A 21,798-nucleotide genomic window follows, 5' to 3' on the forward strand; every position below is an offset into this window, starting at 1 on the left:
GCAGCTCAGGGTTGGAGTGATGGAAATGGGTGATGGATGATGAGGATGGAGCGGTAATGGATCAGTGGATGGGAGCTCCTGGGTGGCTTGGATGGATTGATGATGAATGCACAGGTGGCCAGATGGACACGTGTGGTTAAGCCTGTGGCTGGTTTGTGCCCTGGGTAAGGGTGGGGGTTTTGGGGTGGAGGTTGGGAGGTAAGGGCAGTTAAGGGGGATGGAGGAACATATTTAAGGACTGACTGAAGGAAAAAGGATGGGTGAAGGATGGAAGAATAATGGATGGAGGATGGATGGATGAGATTATGATGATGACAGGTGATGGGGCAGGTGGTTTGACAGATCCAATCAATGGTCTGATTACTGAATGATGCAATGGAGGGAGAAGCTAAAGAATCAGTTGTGGGAAAAGCCACATTGAAAGCCATGTGGTTGGATTGGATGGGTGGATGATGAATGCTGGAATGAATGGTCCAGGAGATGAAAGTGTGGATGGATGGAGTGATGGATGGATGGTGTGATGGATGGTGTGATGGATGGTTCAATGGACACGTGGATTCTCACATCCATCATCATCCCCTCTCCATCACAGATGCAGCAGTGCCAGAGGAGCTGCCCTTACCGTCAGAGGAGCCCCAACCTGAAGACCACAAACCTGAGCAGCCGCAAACTGAGCATCCCCAAACCGGGGCCGACCTGGAACAGGTGGCGCTGGGGGAGCTGAGAATCTCCAGTGTCACACCCAACTCTGTGGGGCTGCAGTGGAGTGTCCCTAAGGGCTCCTTCGACTCCTTCACGCTGCAGTACCGGGATACCCAAGGCCAGCCCCAGGCCCTGGCTGTTGACGGTGGGTCTCGCTCAGTGACGGTGCCAGGGCTGGCCCCATCACGCCGGTACCCGCTTCCACCTCTACGGGCTGCAGGGCAGGAAGAGGACTGATCGCGTCTCCATCGATGTTGTCACAGGTGAGGAGGAAGTTCAGTGGGTGTAAGGGTTGGGGAGATGGAAGTAGGGATAGAGAGACTGATGGAAAGATGGAGTAAAAGGTGGATTATGTATGGATGCCTGGAGGATTGGATGGACTCACGAGCAGAAGGATGGACATGAACATCCTTGGATGCCTGAAGAAATGGATAGTGAAAGGATGGACGGAGGGCTGGGTACATGGGTGATAAATGATGGGGGTTGTTTGTCAATAGGCAGGCAGGAAGTATCAATCATTGAGCGGATGTTTTCTGGGATTTGTGACTGCTCAATGGTGGATGGTGATGTGGAGGGGAAGGAGAGATGGGTGGAATTGGGCAGGGAAACTGGAGACAGCTTGGAGGTGGAGACATGGCTGGGACCATGGGAGGGTAGAGTGATGGATGGATGGATGGATGGATGGATGGATGGATGGATGGATGGATGATGGTAGATATTGGATAAATCAAGATGATGGATGACGTTGATTGTGACGATGATGAAGATGGTGGATGATGGCAGATGCTGGTCAGTAAGTCCATGGAAGAGTCACTGGTTGATTGGATGGGGCTGGGGTCAATGGGTGCTCAGTGACAGGTGAGGAGGGAATAGTGAGAAGGGACTGGGAGGAAATGGTGCATGATGGATAATGGATAGTTGGGTGGATGATGGATGGACATATGGATGGACAAACCGATGCCCATACCCGTCATTGTCCCTTCTCTGTCGTTGCTGCAGCTGACCCAGAGGATTTGCCCTCACCCTCAATGGACTCCACAACTGAGGCCTCCACAACTGAGGATCACCAAATTGCACATCCCCAAGCCAAGGGCCCCCCATCTGAGGCCCCCTCAGCACAGGCAGTGCTGGGAGAGCTGAAGGTCTCCAGTGTCACACCCAACTCTGTGCAGCTGCAGTGGAGTGTCCCTGAGGGCTCCTTTGAGTCCTTCATGCTGCAGTACCGGGATGCCCAGGGCCAGCCCCAGGCCCTGCCCATCGATGGCGGGTCCCACTCGGTGATGGTGCCGGGGCTGTCCCCGTCTCGCCGGTACCGCTTCCACCTCTATGGGTTGCGGGGCAGGAAGAAGATTGACCGTGTCTCCACTGACATTGTCACAGCTGACAGGGAAGGTCAGAGGGTTGAGGGTGGATGGATGGATGGGTAGATGAAAATGGATGGATGGATGGATGGATGGATGGATGGATGGATGGATGGATGGATGTTTGGATGCCCATGCCCATCACCATCCGCTCTCCACTGCAGCTACAGCAGTGCCAGAGGAGCTGCCTCTGCCATCAGAGGAACCCCAAGATGAGAAACACCAAACTGAGGCCCCCCCATCTGCAACCCCCCCGGCGTGGGCAGTGCTGAAGGAGCTGAGAGTCTCCAGCATCACCCCTGACTCTGTGGGACTGCAGTGGAGCGTCCCTGAGGGCCCTTTTGAGTCCTTCATGCTGCAGTACCGGGATGCCCAGGGCCAGCCCCAGGCCCTGCCCATCGATGGTGGGTCCCGCTCAGTGACAGTGCCAGGGCTGTCCCCGTCTCACCGGTACCGCTTCCACCTCTATGGGCTGCGGGGCAGGAAGAGGGTCTACCATACCTCCACTGAAGCTGTTACAGGTGAGGGGGATGGTCAGAGGAACAGATGAACATTCATGGTATGAATAGATTGAGGGATCATGACCATCTCATCTCTACCTGCCATCGATTACCCACAGACCCCAGCACCATTCAATCAATCATCAATGCTTCTACCAACCTATTGACCAGCAGCACCTGCCATCCTCCACTATCATTGTCATCATCCTCTTTATCTGTCATCCATCATCATCACCATCATTATTATCATCTTCCATCATGAAGAACTGAATGGTTGAATGGATTCTGGATTGCACTGTGAGTGGATTTCTTCCCAGGTTGATGGAAGAAGGTGGAGAGGTGAATGAGTGGTTGGATGGAATTTGGGGAAATAGAAATGGATGGTGCATTCCTTGTAGCAGGTTGGATGTCCTGAAGGATGGAAGATTGTCCATGGAAAATGGGGGGTGGGAGAGGTGAAGGCTTAAGTGGATGTAGAGAGAAAGAGTCGGAGAGATGACTGTGGGATTGGTTGGGGCATTGGGTTGCATGTTGGGTGGGTGGTGAGATGGATGGAGACATAGATAGATGAGTGGATGGATGGATGGATGGATGGATGGATGGATGGATGGATGGATGGATGGATGATGAATGATTGCTCATTTTGTGGATGATGAATGCACATTTGGATGGACATGTGGATGCCCATCACTCTTCATTGCAGCTGCAGCCAACTTGGATGAGCCAGCCATACCTTCAGAGGAGCTCCAACCTGAGGACCCCCAACCTAAAGATCCCCCAGTTGAGTCCCCCTCAACTGACACTCCCTTGGCACGGGCAGTGTTGCGGGAGCTGAGAATCTCCAGTGTCACGCCCAGCTCTGTGGGGCTGCAGTGGACTGTCCCCAAGGGCTCCTTCGACTCCTTTATGCTGCAGTATCGGGATGCCCAAGGCCAGCCCCAGGTCCTGCCTGTCGATGGCGGGTCCCGCTCAGTGACGGTGCCAGGGCTGTCCCCATCCCATCGGTACCGCTTCCACCTCTATGGGCTGCGTGGAGGCAAAAGGATTGACCACGTCTCCACTGACATCATCACAGGTGTGGGGGAAGGTCAGAGGGGTGAGGGTAGGTGAATGAAGGGATGAAGGATGATGGATGGAGGGATCAAGTGGTGGAGGAACATGTGGGTGAAGGAAGGTATAGAGAGGTACAGGAGTGAGTGGATGGAGGATGGATCAATTGACGAATGGATGATGCATGGAGGGCTCTTGAACTGTTTGGTTGGTTGGTCAGTGGATGGTGGAGGGCTAGATGGATGGATGGATGGATGGAGGCTCTGGAGTGGTAGGGAGGGAGGGATGATGCATGGATGGTGAGGTATGATGGATTGATGGATGAGGAGCTCCTGGGTGGGACGGAAGGTTGGATGTTGGATGGACATGTGGCTGGACAGGTACATGTGTGGCTGAGCCCATGGCTGGTTTGTTCCTTGGGTGAGGGAGGAGCTGAGTGTAGGGATGTGGGAGTGAGGGGGTAGATGGAGGTTTGGTTTCAAGGACTTTAGTGAAAGGAAGAAGGATGGATGAATGGATGGATGATGAATGGATGATGGATAATGAGTAGATGATGAATGGATGAAGATGGATGATGGATGAATAATGGATGGATGAAGATGGATGATGCAAGATGTTTGTTGGGGCAGTTGGTGGTTTGGTGGATCAGGTTAGTGGTTGGGTGGTTGGATGATCCAATGGAGGGAGAGTTTAAAGAACCCATTGAAGGAAAAGTTGCATGGGAGAAATGTGATTGGATGGATGGATGGATGGATGGACATTTGGATAGACACATGGATTCTCACACCTGTCATCATTCCCTCTCCATTGCAGCCACAGCCAAGCCAGAGGAGCTGCCCCTGCCCTCAGAGGAGCCCCAACCTGACGACCCCAAAGCAAAAGACCCCCAAACTGAGGTCCCCGCATCTGAGGCACGGGCAGTGCTGAGAGAGCTGAGAGTCTCCAGTGTCACACCCAACTCTGTGCAGCTTCAGTGGAGTGTCCCTGAGGGCTCCTTTGAGTCCTTCATGCTGCAGTACCGGGATGCCCAGGGCCAGCCCCAGGCCCTGCCCATCGATGGCGGGTCCCACTCGGTGACGGTGCCGGGGCTGTCCCCATCCCACCGGTACCGCTTCCACCTCTACGGGCTGCAGGGTGGGAAGAGGATTGACCGTGTCTCCACTGAAGCCATCACTGGTGAGGGGCTGCAGGGACTCCCCCAGGGCCTCTCAGGGAACAGAGCTGGAGTGGGGACAGGGCTGGGAGTGGGGCCCAGGGGGAGCTGGGAAGAACTGGGGAACTGGGCTGTACTGGGGGAGCCAGAGAAATGGGGGGGAACTAGGAAGCTCAGGGGGCCGGGGGCACTGAAGACTGGGGAATTCAGGGGAAAGTGGGAGCTGGAGGCAACCACGGATTGGAGGGGACTGGAGATTAGGAAGAGTGCAACACCTGGAGTGACGGATCAGCTGAGGACTGGGAGGAACTGGGAACAAGTAGGGGGACTGGCTAGAACTGGGGTAATGGGGGTCTGGGGTAATCTGGGGCCTGGGCGAAACAGGGCAGAACTGGGGAATGGGGGGAACTGGGGCGAACTGGGGCTGGGGTGGAGCTGAGGACTAGCAAAGACTGGGGGAAACTGGGCACTGGAGAGAATTTGGGGGGTACTCGGGATAGCTGTGGGGATCTGTGAACTGGGAAGGACTGGGGACTTGGGGGAACTGGAGGAACATGGGGATTAGTGATTGGGATGACTGGGGGCAATTTGGGAGCTGGGGGGATTGGGACAGCTCAGTCGGGGCTAGGGAGAACAGTGGGGAACTGGGACTAGAGGGGGAGTGGGAGCAACTGGGGGCTGAGGGTAATGGGGAGAAATGGGGGAAACTGGGAGCTGGGGGTAGCCAGAGGACTGTGGGGGACTGGAGATAAGGGGCAATGTAGCACTGAGAGCAACTGTCAGGAGAACTGGGGACTCAGGGAACTGGTGGAACTGGGGACAACTTGGGACAACTAAGGGGTGTGGGGAACTGGGGGAAACAGAAGACTGGGGTGAACTGAGGGCAACTGGGGACTCAGAGGCCTGGGGGCAACTGGGAGGGGACTGTGAGGCACTGGGGGAACTGGGTCTGGGAGGAGCTGGAGGGAACTGGGGACTGAAGGGACAGGGGGAAACAGATCTGGGGGAGATTGAGAACTGGGAATAGGGGTGATGGGGGGAAATTGGAGAATGGGGGGAAACTGGGTCCGGGGGGTGGGATTGGGGACTAGGGTGGAGCTAGGGACTGGCGAGAACTGGGGGAAACTGGGGGGATCTGGGGATTGGGAGGGACTGGAGGAAGCAGGTCTGGCAGGCATTGGGGGAAACGGGGGACTGAGGGGGACTGGGGGGACAGAGTCTTAGGAATCTGGGGAAAACGGGGGAGCTGGGACATCTCCATTGGGCACAACGTGTGGGCGGGGCCGAGGGGCCCGCGGGAGGGTTTGGGGTGGCAGTGGGCAGGGGGTTGGGGTGGCAGCAGTGGCTTTTGGGGTATCAGTGGGGGATTTTGGGGTGTCAGCTGGGCCGCTTGGGGTGTCAGCAGTGTGTCCTTTCCCAGGCGCCCCAGGGACCCTCTGGGTGGGCTCTGTGTGGCCCCGCAGTGCCTGGCTGCACTGGGACCCCCCCCACGCCCCCCCTGATGGCTATGAGCTGGAGTACGGCCCCCCCGGGGGGCCCCAGCAGGTAACAGCCTCCCAAAGAAGCCTAAAAACCCGAGGAACACCCGGGGTGTCCCCCCAGTATCTCCTTGGGGGATCCCAGTACCTCCCTGGGAACCCCAATACTCCCTCAGGTATCCCAGTAACACCCCTGGGGACCCCAATAACACCTCAGGGTATTCCATTACCCTCCTTTGGGCACCCCAGTACATTTCCGGGGGACCCCAGTAATGCCTTTGGGCACATCAATACCTCCCCGGGGACTCCACTATCCCTCTGGGGTACCCCAATATCCCTCGTGTCCCCAGACCCTGTGGCTGCCTCCCGAGGCTACATCACAGCAGCTGTGGGGGCTAGAGCCAGCGGGACGCTATGGGGTGCGCCTGTGGGGCCGAGGGGGAGACCCCCAAACCGCCCCCCTCGAGGCCACGTTCGACACTCGTGAGTGGGGGGAGCTGGGGGGGCTGGGGAGGGATCATTGGGGGGGTGCACTTGGAACCCCGGGTCCTTGTGTGGGGCGTGGGGTTATTGGCAGGGGAAGCTGAGTCCCTTGGAGGGAGGGCTGGAGCTTTGAGGGGCACCTGGACCCCCGGGTGCTTTTGGGGGGAACGGGTGGTTCCGTGAGAGGGGCACACCCGGGGGCAGGGTTGGGTTATGTGGGAGGGGCACCCAAGCGCCTGAGTCCTTTTGGAGGAGGGGGGGTTATTTGGGGGGGTACACAACCGGACACTTGGGTCTTTTGGATATTGGTGTCCTGGAGTGAGGGGGCACCTGGATATCTGGGTCCTTTGAGGGGGTTACCTGGGGGGGTGCCCGGGTCCTTTGGGTGGGGGGTTGGGTTGATGGGCAGGGGTGGGTCCTTGAGAGAGGCACGCGGTTACCTGGGTCCGTTTGCGGGGGCTGGGTCCTTGGGGAAGGGGATGTCATTTGGGGGGGGGCTGAGACACGGACATCTGGGTCACTGAGGAGGGGGAAACTCATTGTGGGGACTCAGGGACTCACCTGTACTCCTGGGTTCTTTTTTGGGGGGAACTGTGTCCTTTGGGGGGACAGCTGGACCCCTGGATCATCTGGGGGCAGCTGAGATCCTGGGGGGGTGGCACCAAGACACCTGAGTTTCGAAGGGAGACATTGGAGGGTGCCTGTGTCCTTTTGTGAGGGTTGGGTCCTTTGTGGGGGGTGAACACTGGGGGTGCGGGCTGGGTCCTGGCGGGGTGGTTACTGGGTGGGGAACACCCGACCCCTGGGTGCTTTTGGGGGGAGGCTGGGTCTTTGGGTGGGACACCCGGCCCCCTGGGTCCCTGGATAGGGGTGGAGCTGTTACTGAGTCGGGGGTTCTGGGTCCTTTCGGGGAGGGGGCACCGGCACCCCGAATCCCCAGAAGCCTCTGGAGTGTCTGAGGGGTCCCCCCGTGCCCCCCCAGCCCCTCTCCCGCACCCGCACCCCCGGGACTGCACCGAGGAGCAGCTGAACGGGCCGGGCCCCTCGCGGGAGACCCTCATCTTCCTCCGCGGGGACCCGGCCCGGCCCCTCAGGGTCTTCTGTGACATGGAGACGGACGGCGGCGGCTGGCTGGTGGGACTGGGAGCACCGGGGGCTCTGGGGGGAGGAGCTTCTACAGGGAGTTATAGGAGGCTATAGGGAGTTCTGGGGGGGAAATGAGGGGCTTTGGGGGCAATAGGGGGTCCTGCAGGAGAACCAGGGGGTGTTGGGGGGCATTGGGAAGGTTGAGGGGTGATGGGGAGGCACTGGGAGGGGCTGGGGGCCTTCTATAGGGTTTATGGGAGGGAAATGGGGGTATGGGGGCGTCAGGGGCATTTTGGGGTGCCCCTGACTTCCCCTCAGGTGTTCCAGCGCCGCCAGGACGGAGGAACCGACTTTTGGCGGGGGTGGGAGTCGTATGCCCGCGGCTTCGGCAACGTCAGCGGCGAGTTCTGGCTCGGTGAGGGAGGGCCTGGGGAACCCTGGGTGATTGGGGGGACACTGGGGCTCAAGGGACATCCATAAAAATTCGAGGGGACGTGGGGCCAGCGGAGGCACTCCGAGGGTTTTAGGGGATGGAGAGAACTTTGAGAAAAGCCAGCTCCTGGGGGGAGCACCAGGGGGGACTCGGTGGGCCCCCAGAACATGGGGGCTCCCCAGGAATCCGAGGGGGGGACTCGTAGGACCCCGGGGAGGTCCAGGCAGTTGGGAAGCAGGTTTTGGAGTGCAGGGAACGAGGCACTGACTCAGGAATCCGGGGGGGTTCGCCCAGGGGTCTGGAAGGACTCGGGGGGAGGTCATTCAGGGGGGTCCCAGGAGGTTCTGGGGCCCAAAGGGTCCTGGAAGGACTTGGAGAGTCTCCAGGAGTTTCGGGAGGGGAGGGGCGTCCAGGAGCTCCGGGGGGGGCTCGAGGGGTCCGGGGGGCACTTGAGGGGTCCCCAGGCGTTCTCGGGGTGCCGGACGATTTTGGGGCGCAGGGAACGAGGCGCTGCACGAGCTGACGGCCGCGGGCCCCACGGAGCTGCGCGTTGACCTGCGCACCGCCCGCGACTCCGCCTTCGCGCTCTATCGCGACTTCGCTGTCGGCGGCGCCGAGGAGCGATATCGGCTCAGAGTGGGGGCGTTCAGCGGCACCGCCGGTGCGCGGGGCGGGGCTCGGGGGTCCCTGGGACGTTGGAGGGGTCTGTGGGTCCTGGTGGGATTTTGGATCCCTGGGGGTTTTGGGGCCCACTGGTTGGCAGGGGTCTGTGGAGTCCCTGGCGGATTTGGGGGTCCCTGGTGGGGGTCTCTGGGGTGTTTTGGAGTCCCTGGGGGTCTCGGGGCTTCTGGTGGGTTTTGGTGGTTCCTGGTGGGTTTGGGGGTCCCTGAGGGCGCTGACAGCGCCCCCCGCAGGGGACGCCCTCTCCTACCACTCGGGCAGCCCCTTCTCGACAAGGGACCGGGACTCTCGGGACCCTCGGGACCGCCGCGACCCCTTGGGGCGCCCCCGGCCACCCCCCTGCGCCGTGGCCTACGGGGGCGCCTGGTGGTACCGCAACTGCCACTACGCCAACCTGAACGGGCGCTACGGGACCCCCCGAGACCACCAGGTACCGGGGGAGGGGGTGCCATGGAGTAGGGGATTGGGGGTATGGAGGGTCTGGGGGGCCTTTGCAAGGTGCTATTGGGCGTTTTTAGGGGGCTGTAGGAGTCTTGGGGGGCTATGGGAGTGGATAGGGAGGTCTAGGGGGCCTTTGGGGGGGCAGGGGGTATATGAGGGCACCTGTGGGGGGTCTGTGGGGGTTCTATGGAGGTCTCTAAGGGTCCATAGGTGCCTGTGGGGGTCTATGGGAGTCTGTAGGGTTTCATAAGGCTCTGTGGGATACAGGGTCCGTGGGGATCTATATGGTCTCTGGGGGTCTGTGGAGATCTGTGAGGGTTCATGAGTGCCCATAGGAGTCTATGAAGGTCTGTGGGGTTCTATAGTGTCTGTAGGGTCTATAGGGATGCATAGGGTTTGTAGAGGTCTGTGGGGCCTTACCGGAGTCTCTGGAAGTCTTACAGGGGTCCTGACCCCCCTCCCCACAGGGCATCCACTGGTTCCCTTGGAAAGGCTTCGACGTCTCCATCCCCTTCACCGAGATGAAGCTGCGGCCACAGCGTGGTTGAGGGGGTCCCCTGAGTACTAGGGGGTCCCAGGGTCTAGGGGGGACCCCTGGGTGCTGGGGGGTCCCAGGGTCTGGGGGGCTCTCTGGGTGCTGGGGGGTCCCAGATGGGACTTGGGGAGGCTCAAAGGTGAAACTTTTATTGGGGGGTAATAAAAGCTGATGTGACTCCCCTGTCCTGTGGTGAACTGGGGTGGGAGAGAGAAGGGAGTCAGGCCAAGGTCATTCCAGGGTCAAGGTCATTCCCAGGGCGACTAGGGGCAAGGCAGCTCCAAACGGTCCTTGTGGTTCTGGTCCCAGTGTCCACTGAAGTGCTGGACCTGATCTCCCCACTGGCCCTGGAGATGGCGAGATGTCCCAGCCTGGGCAACATGAACTTGTGGGCAAGGATGGGGTGGGGTGGCTCATCCAGGGAAGCCAAAAATAGAGGTCATTGAGTCAGGCAAAGCAAGTCCCTGGAACTGGAGCACCCTGGGTGTCCTCCCAAGACTCAGAGATGGATTCGGATCGTGGTCATGCCATGCTCGTCTCCTGGTCATGGTCATGTTGTGGTCATCTCATTGTCACAGGCATCTCATGGTTGTGTCGTAGTCATCTCATGTCACGATCCCATAGTCATCACTATCATGTCACACTCATTTAATGGTCATGGTCTTCTCATAGTCATCTCAAGGTCATTCAGCTCCTGACCTGGTGAGGGAATTCAATCCCTGACCTAGGTGTGGGGGTTCTGTCCATGCACAGCCACTTTCTGTCCCAGGGTCATGGATCCCTTCCAGCACCTCAGGATTTCTGGGGTCTTTTATCCCAGATGAAGAGACATGCCCTCAACTCTTGTGACATCAGGAAAGGCTCCAGCAGTTGGGGCTCCGTAAGCAGCCAAATCTCACTGGAGTGCATAGCCTGGGGTCCCACCAGCACTGTTCCAGAGGCAGGGACGGGATTTGCTTGGAAAGGTGCTGGCACAGGTCCCAGGCAGCCACAGCTGCATCTGTGCCCAACCCTTATAGGGACCCCATGTCCTGATGGGTTCCTGCTCCAGGAGGGATCTTGAACTGGGCTCCAGCCTGGCCCCAGCCTGAGGGTCACACCCTGCTCAGTGCCGGTGCTGGGCCGAGGGCAGGACAGGGCCATCCCTGGTGCCAGGGCGCTGCGGGAGCTGTGTCCCAGTGCCAGCCCAGTCTGGAGCCAGAGCCCTGCTGGGGGCAGAGCCCCTGGGACCCCCGTGTGGGACAGCTCAGCAGAGCGGGATGGGGGGGATCCAGCAGGACACGGTGGCCCTGGGTGGGACGGGGGGGCCAGGCAGGGGATCTTCCCCTGGGGGCCTGGAGCAGTTTGGGGCTGCAGTGCCGGGAACGGGCTGGAGCCGGGCACTGTGGCCACCCCAGCACTGCCCCAAGCCCAGCCCTGGTGTCCCAGTGCCACCATTCCCCAGCGCTCCCCAGAGCCTCCAGAGACTGCAGATCCCAGCCACCGGGCTGTTCCCACTGCCTGTGACCCCGCTGTCCTCCCACCTCCCCCTTTGCCCTGATCCTGGGCTCCTGGTGCCCCAGGCAGAGGGGTCAGTCCAGCCCCCTGTTCAGCCAAAGGATCTGACAGGAGTCAAGAGCGACACCTGTAGATACTGGGTTTGAGGCTGGGGTCAGCTCCAGGGGAATTCTGGAGTGGAAGGCTGCACTGGGAGCTGAGGGGGCTTGGAGATGGGGGGATCTGCCTCTGGGAGCTGTTGGAGCTGTGGGCTCACCAGCGCAGCTTGGCCTGTGCTCAGGGCTGGTCTCCTCAACCCAAGACACCTCCAGAGCCTCATCCCTTCCAGGAAAAGCTGCTCCATGCAGAAGGTGGTTGAATTTGGGAAGGGTCCATGGGGGTCCTGCCTGGTGGTGTCAACACTTCTGAAAGGATTCACATGCACCCGGGAATAGAGGGAACACATGGTACCTCTGTTAGCAGGGACACGCCCATATTTAGATGGGAATATTTTGGATCTAGAGGCTCAGGAGCCCCTATTTTGCCTTGCCTGCCTCATTATCACAAGAGATACAAAACCACAAAGCCACACAGTGTGTCAGGGTCCCTCTTGTGATCTGTCACTGGCTGGATGCCAGGTACCCAGCAAAACTGCTTTAGTACTGCTCTTCTCAACATGGAGAGAAAATATAACGAAAGGCTCATGCCTTTTGGGGATGGGGAGAAATCCCTCACTGATACCTGGGAAAACAGACTCGACTTGGGAAAGTTAACTGAAGTTATTGCCAACAAAGTCAGAGGATACTGAGAAGTAAAACAAGTCTTACAAGCACCTTCTCCCTCCACCTCCATCCTTCTCGAGCTCTCCCTCCTCCCCACATGATGATCATTCTGCCGTCCCGGAAGAGAGAAATGAAACAAAAAAGAGTTTTAATAAAAATAAAGGAACGCTCAATTTCCGGCAGAAAATACAGCAACAAAACAAAAACCTGGATTTTTGAGACACAAAAGGTCACAAACTAACAACAGCCCCACGCATCAATGCCTCTGCAGCTGACAGGAGCCCAGGACAGCCACAGGGAGCCTGAGCACACACCCAGCAACACCTTCCCAGGGGCTGCAGATCTGACCGCACATCCAAAGCCCTGGGAACAGGGACCTCGCCAGCACCTGGCTCACCCCAAACCTCACCTGTCACACCCCACGGGGACCTGCAGCCCTGGGGACACTCCAAAATGCTGGATCACACCTCTGGGCTGGCCGGAACGTCCCGGGCTCAAGCGGAGACCTGCGAGAAGCACACAACATTCCAGGTTTAGGGCCAGCCTGGCCAGAGGTGCCAGTTCCCTCCTGCGCACTCCCACCCGGAGCTGCAGCAGCCCAGCTGCGCAGGCGGAACGTGCACAGCTCAGCCGGCACACGGGGGCTCAGGGACGCCCCCAGTCAACGCTCCCACGCGCACCTGGCCACCAACTGCCAAACCACGGCTTTCGGGCGAGGTGAGAGCCCCTCGTGGACACAAAACGCACGACTCGGCCCACAACTGCACCTGCCCCACGCGGCGATGGGGCAGATCCCAACCCGGGCCCCCCTCTCCTCAAGCTGGGTCCAGGTCTGGCACGGGGACTCGATCCCACAATGGGAAAAAGCTCCACTGCCGGAGGGATCGGGAGCTTCCCGGGCCTCAGAGTAATTCTAGAGCTAAAGCGGTGAGAGACATCAGCTCCGCTCAGATAATACATGCCAGCGCTCATCCCGGGCCCGGGAAGTGCCTCCTCCGGCCCGGCCCGGCCCGGCCCGGCCCGGCCCTCCCAGCCGAGCGCCGCTGTTCGCAGCGCGGGCCGCTCCCTCCGGCCGCAGCCGTGCCCCGGCAGCGCAGCCCTTGGCACGGCGCTGGAGCCAGCGCCGCCGGCCGCAGCCAAAACGCCCCCGCCGCCGCCCCGGCACGGCCCTTCCCGCGGCCCCGGCTCGGCGGCGCCGGCAGCGGCCTCACGATCCTCCCGCCGCCGCCTCCCCGGCCCGGCCGCTCCGCTCTGGGCCGCGCCGTTCCGGCGGCGCCGCGCTCGGGGCAGCGGCTGCGGCACCGCGCCCTTGGAGCGGCCCCTTCCACAGCCCCGGCACCGGCACCCGCGGGGGCTCTGCCCGGGGGGCTCCGTGCCCGGGGGGCTCCGTGCCCGCGGGCCCCGCCGCTCCCCGCCCACGGCCCCTGCCAGCAACGAGACGCCCCGCGACCCCTCCCGGCCTCCCCACCTGCCCCCGGGCCCGTCCCGCACCACGCGGCCGCTCCCGCCGCCGCTTCCGCTGCAAGGGACACCCGCCCGCGGCGGGCCGGGAGGAGCTGCCGCCGCGATCCGCCCACATCCGCCGCCATCTCCTCATCCCCGTCCCGTCCCATCCCATCCCCCCCCACCCCACCTCCCTTCCCCTCCGTCGATGGAGGGCGGCACCTTCGACAGTCGCGGCATGGGCCGTGCCCGGTGGGTCCATGTCCAAGCACTCCGTGAGATGTTTAATTTTCATCCCTTTCTTCCACCTGCAGCTCTCCAGGCCCGTGCTGAAGATCCCCTTTTAGCACCAAGCCTCTTCCATGTGCCTTACTCACCTGGCCGTGGTCTCCCTGTTCCTCAGCACTCCTGTCACCAAACCATCGGGGAAAACTTTCTAACACTATAATTTCTATATTAAAAGCATGTGTAGCTTTATTTTGGCGCTGGGATCACCCACCCCCAGCTATCTCACACAACCAGTTGGTATCTATGTCACTAATACGTATTCATCCCACTTCCCGAACTCAACATGTATTTGCTAAACATTCCCACAAATTCATGTACATATTTAATCACTTCTGAAAATTCGCTTACATCAGAGTAGGGGGTCTCTCAGTGGTGTCTGGTGGTTGTTTAGGGAACATCCCATTCCTCAAATTATCCTTTTATGGTCAAGAGCCCCCTAAACCCAGTTTGTTCCCTTTGAATACATCCCAGCTCTGTGGTGTGGCCCAGACACACCTTTATCCCAGCATTGCTCAGATCCACAGTCTGTATTCTTATGGCTCAGGTACAATGGTGCTGGCCAGACACACTCCAGCTGCTCCTTCCCTCACTCTTCTCAAAGGGATGGGGGCACAGGAGAAGGAACTGTTGCTTCTTATTACATAACTTTGCCAAAAACCCCACTGTGTTCCTCATTATCTATTTCTCCACTGGTTCCATCCACGTTTATTATCCTGTGTGCACACCTTTACCTCCTTTTATCTTTTTTGCTAGTTAGTCTTTAAGCTCTATCCAGCAACTTCAGGAGAACTGAAAATTTCTATTCTGTGTTATATAACACCCCCTCTCTCAGGACCTGAGAGGCTGTCCCTTCCCGCAGCACCATGGACGTGCCCCTACCCTGGGATGGGGCCGTGCTCTGGGCAGTGCCAGGGGAGATGTGCTGGTCAGTCCAAAATGGGATTGTGCTCCTGGCAGTGTGGGGGTGGGGATGTGCTGGCCCATGGTCTGGGTCTGTTCCAGCTGAGCACCTGGTGGGAAGAGAGCCACAGCTGGATGCCATGGATCTCCTGGAGCACAGCTTAAGAGGATGGACACTCAGCCCTGCTGCCCTGCACACGTGGGATCCAACACCATCCTCTGCAGCCACTCCCCACCCTCTGCTTCAAAAGCCATGGAGAAGGAGTCAGTGGGAGCAGTGGGGATCTTGCATTCCCTGCCCCTGCAGATGGGCATCTCCAAGCCCGTTCTCATGGCTGGGGAGACAATGACCACACTGGGATGGATGTGCCCGGCACCAGCTCAGTCACAGCCAAAGTCACTTCCAGTGGCCTCCCCAGGGTCTACTGGAGGCTGGGGTGTGTGTCTGGGACTTTGGCCAGTCTGAGCACATGCCTTGGCCTGAGGAATCTCTGGGGAGGGAGAGAGGGATGCCCTGGGCCACTGCTGTGGTTGAGCTCCTGGTGGGAGAGCCACGGTCACATGCAGGAGGATCCAGAGGAGGACCCTGCTCATATCCATGGGAACAGGACTGTGGATACAAATATGCTGCTAGCAAGAATTTTTCTTGCTTCTTTTAAGTCCCGTGAGAGACTTTTCTCTCTCACGGAAGATATTTGTAGAGTTCTATAAACTATGAACACCTGCGACCTTGCAAAGCTTTGTTTATGGTACAGTAGAAAAATATTTTGACAATGGATGTTTTAGGATTTTAGCCAATCACCCCCAAGGGGTGGCTGATCCTTTGACCAATTAGACTGAAGAAAAAAGTCTATAAGAGAGTTGTAAAATAATTAAAGAAATCAATGTTGCTGCACAATTCCTGCCTGCTGGATCTTCTCTCCTCCTCCTCCCTACAGCTGTGGGACATGGTGATATTTGGTGAGCCCCAACGTGTCCTGCACGCTGTGAGCCAAGCCACATTTCTCTAGAGGTACGCTGTTGTTCCCCCACCCCGGACCGGGATGTCTGATGGGACTGAGAGAATGGCGAACAGCAGCTTAAAAACCAACACTGTGGTAAGGGTCTGGAGAGGTGTTTTCAGTTTAATGGACACTTCCATTTCTGAGAACTCACTCTGTGAGTTATTAGACTGGGCTGCCCTACATGGCATCTCCCCAAACAGAGACACGGCCCTGGATTTCGGGCTGTGGCAAGAACTCGGCTCTGCACTCTGGTGCAAGTTCTCATCTGGGGACCCACTGGTGCTAGAATTACTACGCACGTGGCGGGGTTTGTTTAATCTGCTGATAGACTTTAACTGTGGCAGCAGAGCTGGCTCGCCTGTTTTGGTGGCAAGTGACGGAGAGATATCTGAAGAAGACCCCACACACCTGGCTCTACGGGCGTGTGGTGGCAGATCCAAAAACCCCCCCCGGTTTCACGGGTAGAGAATGTCCCGGAGCCTGCGCCGGGTCACCCTGCGCTGCCGCAGGACCCCACGCCCCCGAGGACCCAGTGCCAGCAGAGCAACTGGAGGGGGTGTGTGGGCAGCGGGGGGCGTGCAGCCCGCCCTTCCTTTCGGCTCAGCGGCGGTCGCTGCTTTCTCAGTGCTGCGCTTCAGTGGGCTTGCGTCCTGGGCCCCCATGGCGGCTCCTAGCCTGTCTGCACAGGCGTTTCTGCGCTGAGAATGCCCGGATGCGGCTCGTCTCCCTCCGTAGCAACAGACTGTTCCGCGCAAAAGCAGAACCAAGCAGTCAACCTTTTAATACGGCATCTGCCTTTGTTGACAGAGCTGCCGAACATATCACGGCAGCTGGCGGAGCTGCTCAGCTTGCAAAAGCAGCTGTTGCAGCTGCCAGCGGCGCCCCGCCGCGCAGGGCCTGCGCCGCCTGCGCTGCCCGCGAGAGACGCTCCCAACCCGCAACCAGCGGCGGCGGTCGTGGTGCCAGCGACCGGCACTGCACCAGCGTCCCAGCCGCCAGCGGAGCCGAGACCGGCGAAAGAAGTGGCGGTCACGGCGGCTGTGCCCCGGCCGGCAGCGGCTCTGGGCACTACCGTAGCACAGGAGAGAGCAGCGGCTCTGGGCGTGGCCGCAGCCTTGCAGACGGCTGCAGCAGCCCCAGCGCTGGATCGGTTGAAACCGCCCGAGATCGCATCCCCGACAGTGGCTGCGGTTCGAACCCCTGCACAGCCGACTGCAGCCTCTGCTGTCAGTTCCTCTTCTGGTCAGGCGATTTCTCCCCGCCCGCCTCTGTTCGTTCACAGCTCCTCAAAGCTGCTCATACCCAACGATTCATCGTCGGGCAGTGAGGCAGAGGAGGCTTTGGCCCCAGATCGTGAAGCGGTTGTAGCCCAAGCGGCAAAAGAAAAGGCTGCTCCAGTCTCGTCCCTGGACCTTCCCGGACTGCACTGTGACAGTGCATCCGAGACACTACAACCATTTCTGGGAGTCGCTTAAGATGCAGGCTCTGGAGGAGGGTGATTGGGATTTATTAGAAACACTTGCAATGCCAAGCAGATTTGAGGATTCTGAGAGTAATCGGGAAACTGTTACACTGCATCCAAAGGCTGTGCCAGAAGTTCAGGATGATAGTGACACCCCGAAAGGGGAGATCCGAGCTTTCCCAGTGTATAAGGCTCTCCCAAATTCAGGCCAGCATGATATGCATGAGATAATTGCCTGGAAGATTGCACAGGATCTGCAATCCAAGGTGGAACAACATGGGCTCAGTTCTGCTGAGGTTATGCAGATAATAAGGGTGATAAATACAGTGCTTGCTCCATTTGGTATCAGACACTTAGGTCAAATTCTATTTCAGCCTGTACAATTTACAGTTTTTGAGACTACCTGGAGAAAGCTGGCTGACAAGGCTGCATTAGGGAATATGCAGCTCCCTGCTGCTGATCCTAGACAGACAGCAGGAATGGATGCTTTGATGGGGACTGGCCCCTTCTCTGATCCCAGCCTAACAGGGTACCTTGTCCTCTAGCGTCCTGCAGCAAGCTCAACAGGTCGGCATGGCTGCCCTGTTGAAAACCATAGAGTTGTCAGCACCCAGAAAGCGATATACTGAAATAGTTCAAGGGAAATCAGAGCCATTCCTCTCTTTTGTAGAGAAAGTCGCTGCTTCTCTCGAGAAGCAGGTTGAAGATGACGTGTTAAGACAGTTGTTGTTAAGGCAGTTAGTGAGAGAGAACGCCAACGAGGAGTGCAGAAAAATCATAGATGCCTTACCAGGGGATCCTGAGGTAACAGACATGGTCGAAGCCTGCGCTAAGGTGGGTGGGATCTGGGAACCAGAGAAGGTCTGCTTTGGCTGCATTCCTGCAGCCTGTTCGCGCATCTTCTGGTCGTGAACCAAAGCAACCAAAACAGGCGAAAAAACGGAAGCGGCCTAAGCCGAGCCAAAAAGAGAACACACCGATCCCTCAGTGCAAGAGGTGTGGCAGACCAGGGCATTGCTCGGACTATTGTAGATCCCAGACTCATGCCGATGGTCGGCCGTTGTCGGGAAACTTCCGCCGGGGTGCCAGGAGGGGGAATTGCTCTCCGATGCAGTCGCTCCCCCAGAGAGTGGCACAGGTACAGGCACAGGCCTACTCAGCCACCCTAGAGACGGCACCCAGAGATCAGACGGCACCCACGGATCAGACGGGTTTGACATCCACACCGCAGCCGCAGTCGTCTTAGACTCTAGCGGTATTTATAAGGTTCCCTTGGATGCATATGGACCCTTAGCCCAGGGATCCAGTGCGATGCTGGTGGGAAAACCTGATGTTGCCCATCAGGGAATCTTAGTGCACTCAGGAGTTATTGACACTGACTTTAAAGGTCAGATTTGTGCTTTGGTCTCCATGCAAAAACCCCCTGTAACTATTCCTGAAAAGACGTGCCTTGCTAAATTAGTGCCTTTTAAGTCTTGTGTCCCCAGGATAGAACAACCAACTCACGAAGATAACGGCAGTGGATCTACGGGACTTCCGCAGGCCTTCTGGACTGCAGACATCTCTGACCAAAGGCCACAGATGACATGTACCCTGATCCTGCCGAACGCCCGTCCACCCTGGACTCAGCTTCGAGGTTTGATTGATACTGGTGCTGATGTAACTATCATCTCCTTCTCTGCGTGGCCTCCCTCATGGCCTTTAGCCCCGGTGGGATCGGCCATTGCAGGATTAGGAGGATCCACACAGAGCTATTGAAGCGAACGGCCTGTGATGGTGAAGGATTCAGAGGGGCACACAGCTACAATTAGGCCTTATGTTGCTACCACTTCCCTTAACCTTTGGGGACAGGATGTGTTGGCAGCTTGGGGAGTATGGATTGGGACAAATTTTTGTACAGGGAAAGCCATCTTTACCTGGAAGGAGGGATCAGAATGGCAGGTGCTGAAGGAACACGAGTCAGACTCTGCTCAGTTAGTTGTATTAAGGGCTGTTACCGTGGCTTTTCAATGATTCTCACAGGAACCTTTGAATTTGGTTACTGACTCTGCTTATGTAGCAGATATCACCCAACGCTTAGATTGTTCACTTCTGAAGGAGGTGAACAATGCGGCTCTGTTTTCACTGTTGCAAACCTTGTGGTCTGCGATCCAGGCTCGAGTGCATCCGTATTACATTCTGCACATTCGAAGCCACACCAATTTACCAGGGTTTCTAACAGAAGGCAATGCCAGGGCTGACATGCTGGCCAACCCTGCAGGGGTAGGGCCTCAGCCTGACAAAATTGCACAAGCCAAGGCATCGCACGGTTTCTTCCATCAAAGTGCACATACCCTGCAGAAGCAGTTTCATTTAATGCCAACCGAGGCGCGCGACATTGTCAGCGCTTGTGCTGACTGTCACGGACTCGCTGCGCCTTTGCCAGCGGGGGTAAACCCCAGAGGGCTAAAAGCCTTGCAGATTTGGCAAACGGATGTAACTCACATCCCAGAATTTGGTCGGCTGAAATATGTGCACGTGTCTATTGACACTTTCTCCTCGGCTATGTGGGCTACTGCTCACACTGGAGAGAAGGGCCGTGATGTCATTGCCCATTGGAAATTGGCTTTCTCAGTCCTGGGCGTGCCAGCTTCTGTGAAAACCGATAATGGTCCTGCCTACGCCTCGGAGAAGACGCGGCAGTTTTTACACCTATGGGGTGTAGACCATACCTTTGGTATCCCACATTCTCCTACTGGCCAAGCCATTGTCGAACGCGCTCATGGTACCTTGAAGCGTGTTTTGGACAAACAGAAAAGGGGAATGCATGGAGAAACCCCACAGAGCCGACTAGCAAAAGCTTTGTATACAATTAATCACCTTACAGTACCACAAAATTCAAATAATCCTGTTATTCTGAATCATTTTCTCTCATTGCAGTCTGCAGGCGACAGACAGCTGCCCCGGGCAAAGGTCTGGGTACGGAATTTACTCACTAACCAGTGGGAAGGCCCACATGAGCTTATCGTTTGGGGTCGTGGGTATGCTTGCGTTTCCACAGATACTGGGATACGGTGGCTACCTTCAATGCGTTTGCCCTGACCTGCGGCACCAGAGGCAGAACAGGCAACCTCCAAATGATGACCAGAACGCCAACCATCCAAATGGCGACCAGAATGTAGATCATCAACCTAGTGACTCTTCTGATGATGACCAGGATGTCAACTATCAGGTGGATGGTCCTTCTACAAGCAGAGACTGGGATGGTCCTTCCACAAGCAGAGACTGAGCTTTAAATTTCTTGTTATGGAGTCAGATAGTTAAAGCCTTAAGGACATTTTTAGAATTAATAACTGATGTAAATTTCTATTTAGGATTAATACCTAGTAGAATTGTTATCTTATAAAACAGAAAGGGGGAATTGTAGATATAAAAATGCTGCTAGCAAGAATTTTTCTTGCTTCTTTTAAGTCCCGTGAGAGACTTTTCTCTCTCATGGAAGATATTAGCAGAGTTCTATAAACTATGAACACCTGTGACCTTGCAAAGCTTTGTTTATGGTACAGTAGAAAAATATTTTGACAATGGATGTTTTAGGATTTTAGCCAATCACCCCCAAGGGATGGCTGATCCTTTGACCAATTAGACTGAAGAAAAAAGTCTATAAGAGAGTTGTAAAATAATTAAATAAATCAATGTTGCTGCACAATTCCTGCCTGTTGGATCTCTCTTCTCCTCCCTACCACTGCGGGACACTGTGACACAGGACATTTTCCAGCTGTGCAGGAACAAGGAGATCCAAGGGGCTGTGGCTGGGGCAGGTGGTGCAGGCTGGGGGGGCTCAGTTATGGCTTTGGGAAGGACCCAAGGAACCCTTAGTCCACTACGGAGGGGACAGAGGACTCAGAAGGACAGTCTGGGCATGATGTGTGGGAAGGTAAATTTGGAGAGGAAATATGATGGTCAGTCTCTGCATGGGGACTGCTCTGGGGTCATGGGATCACAGCCCATCACTGTCCCCTCCAAACTCCAGGAGTCACAGCTACCACCTCTGAGCCACCTCTGTGCCACCTCAGCTGCTTCAGAGAGAAGAAGCAGACACTGCAGAGGGCCATTCCCTGTGGAATGCTCTGCCTGGGCTGTTTTTCTCTCTGGATGCCTGGAGAAGAGTATCAGTGTTCCATCCAATGTGGGATTGGGGAGCAGAACCACTGAAAAACTGCTCAGCAAAGCCAGAACTAATCACAGGTGAGCAGGGGAGATGATCCTGCCCCACAGGAGCTGGGTCCAGGCACCCGGGTGGGGGTGAGGGAGCTGCAGAGTGGGTGTCCGGAGCTGCCAGCAAATCCAGCCCAGTATGGCTGCAGCCTCTCCCCCAGCAGGTTCAACCTGCTGTGGTGAGCAGGTGTCTCAGAGCCACGCAGACACGCAGACAGGCACAGGACAGACAGATACTCACCTGCCACCAGCAAGGCAGTCACCCACAGCTCCCCTGCACAGGACCCCCATCCCACATCAGTGTCTACCCCATGATGGCAATGCCCTATGCCAGGATCAGCAC

General features: G+C 57.4%; 2 protein-coding genes and 1 non-coding gene across 6 annotated transcripts in view; 1 reads left to right on the plus strand and 2 right to left on the minus strand.

Moving 5' to 3' along the window:
- The window catches only part of LOC125320982 (tenascin-X-like), a 35,157-nt gene extending 24,404 nt beyond the window's left edge, over positions 1-10,753 (plus strand). Inside the window, exons 29-39 of the mRNA XM_048293409.1 lie at positions 1,789-2,094; positions 2,228-2,584; positions 3,345-3,638; positions 4,427-4,789; positions 6,187-6,311; positions 6,595-6,727; positions 7,710-7,861; positions 8,132-8,228; positions 8,746-8,907; positions 9,161-9,357; positions 9,836-10,753. Coding sequence (XP_048149366.1) covers positions 1,789-2,094; positions 2,228-2,584; positions 3,345-3,638; positions 4,427-4,789; positions 6,187-6,311; positions 6,595-6,727; positions 7,710-7,861; positions 8,132-8,228; positions 8,746-8,907; positions 9,161-9,357; positions 9,836-9,916 — 2,267 coding nt within the window. The 3' untranslated portion in view covers positions 9,917-10,753. The remainder of the gene's footprint in view (positions 1-1,788; positions 2,095-2,227; positions 2,585-3,344; positions 3,639-4,426; positions 4,790-6,186; positions 6,312-6,594; positions 6,728-7,709; positions 7,862-8,131; positions 8,229-8,745; positions 8,908-9,160; positions 9,358-9,835) is intronic.
- LOC125320985 (antigen peptide transporter 2-like) overlaps positions 1-21,798 on the minus strand; it is a 64,326-nt gene that overhangs the window by 39,272 nt on the left and 3,256 nt on the right. The window contains exons 1-3 of one of the 4 annotated variants that reach the window (XM_048293417.1): positions 13,653-13,751; positions 12,571-12,667; positions 12,213-12,270 (exon numbers count right to left, since the gene is read on the minus strand). In XM_048293417.1, coding sequence (XP_048149374.1) covers positions 12,213-12,270; positions 12,571-12,667; positions 13,653-13,740 — 243 coding nt within the window. In that variant the 5' untranslated portion in view covers positions 13,741-13,751. Of the gene's footprint in view, positions 1-12,212; positions 12,271-12,570; positions 12,668-12,841; positions 12,928-13,629; positions 13,752-21,798 lie in introns of those variants that run through there. The other 3 variants (XM_048293416.1, XM_048293419.1, XM_048293418.1) reach the window with 3 other exon arrangements.
- On the minus strand, positions 13,058-13,141 carry LOC125321040. Its single transcript, XR_007201414.1, has one exon. It is a non-coding gene; the product is annotated as a small nucleolar RNA SNORD45 (small nucleolar RNA).

This window comes from Corvus hawaiiensis, unplaced genomic scaffold (genome assembly GCF_020740725.1).
Source record: "Corvus hawaiiensis isolate bCorHaw1 unplaced genomic scaffold, bCorHaw1.pri.cur scaffold_32_ctg1, whole genome shotgun sequence".
NCBI lineage: Eukaryota > Metazoa > Chordata > Aves > Passeriformes > Corvidae > Corvus > Corvus hawaiiensis.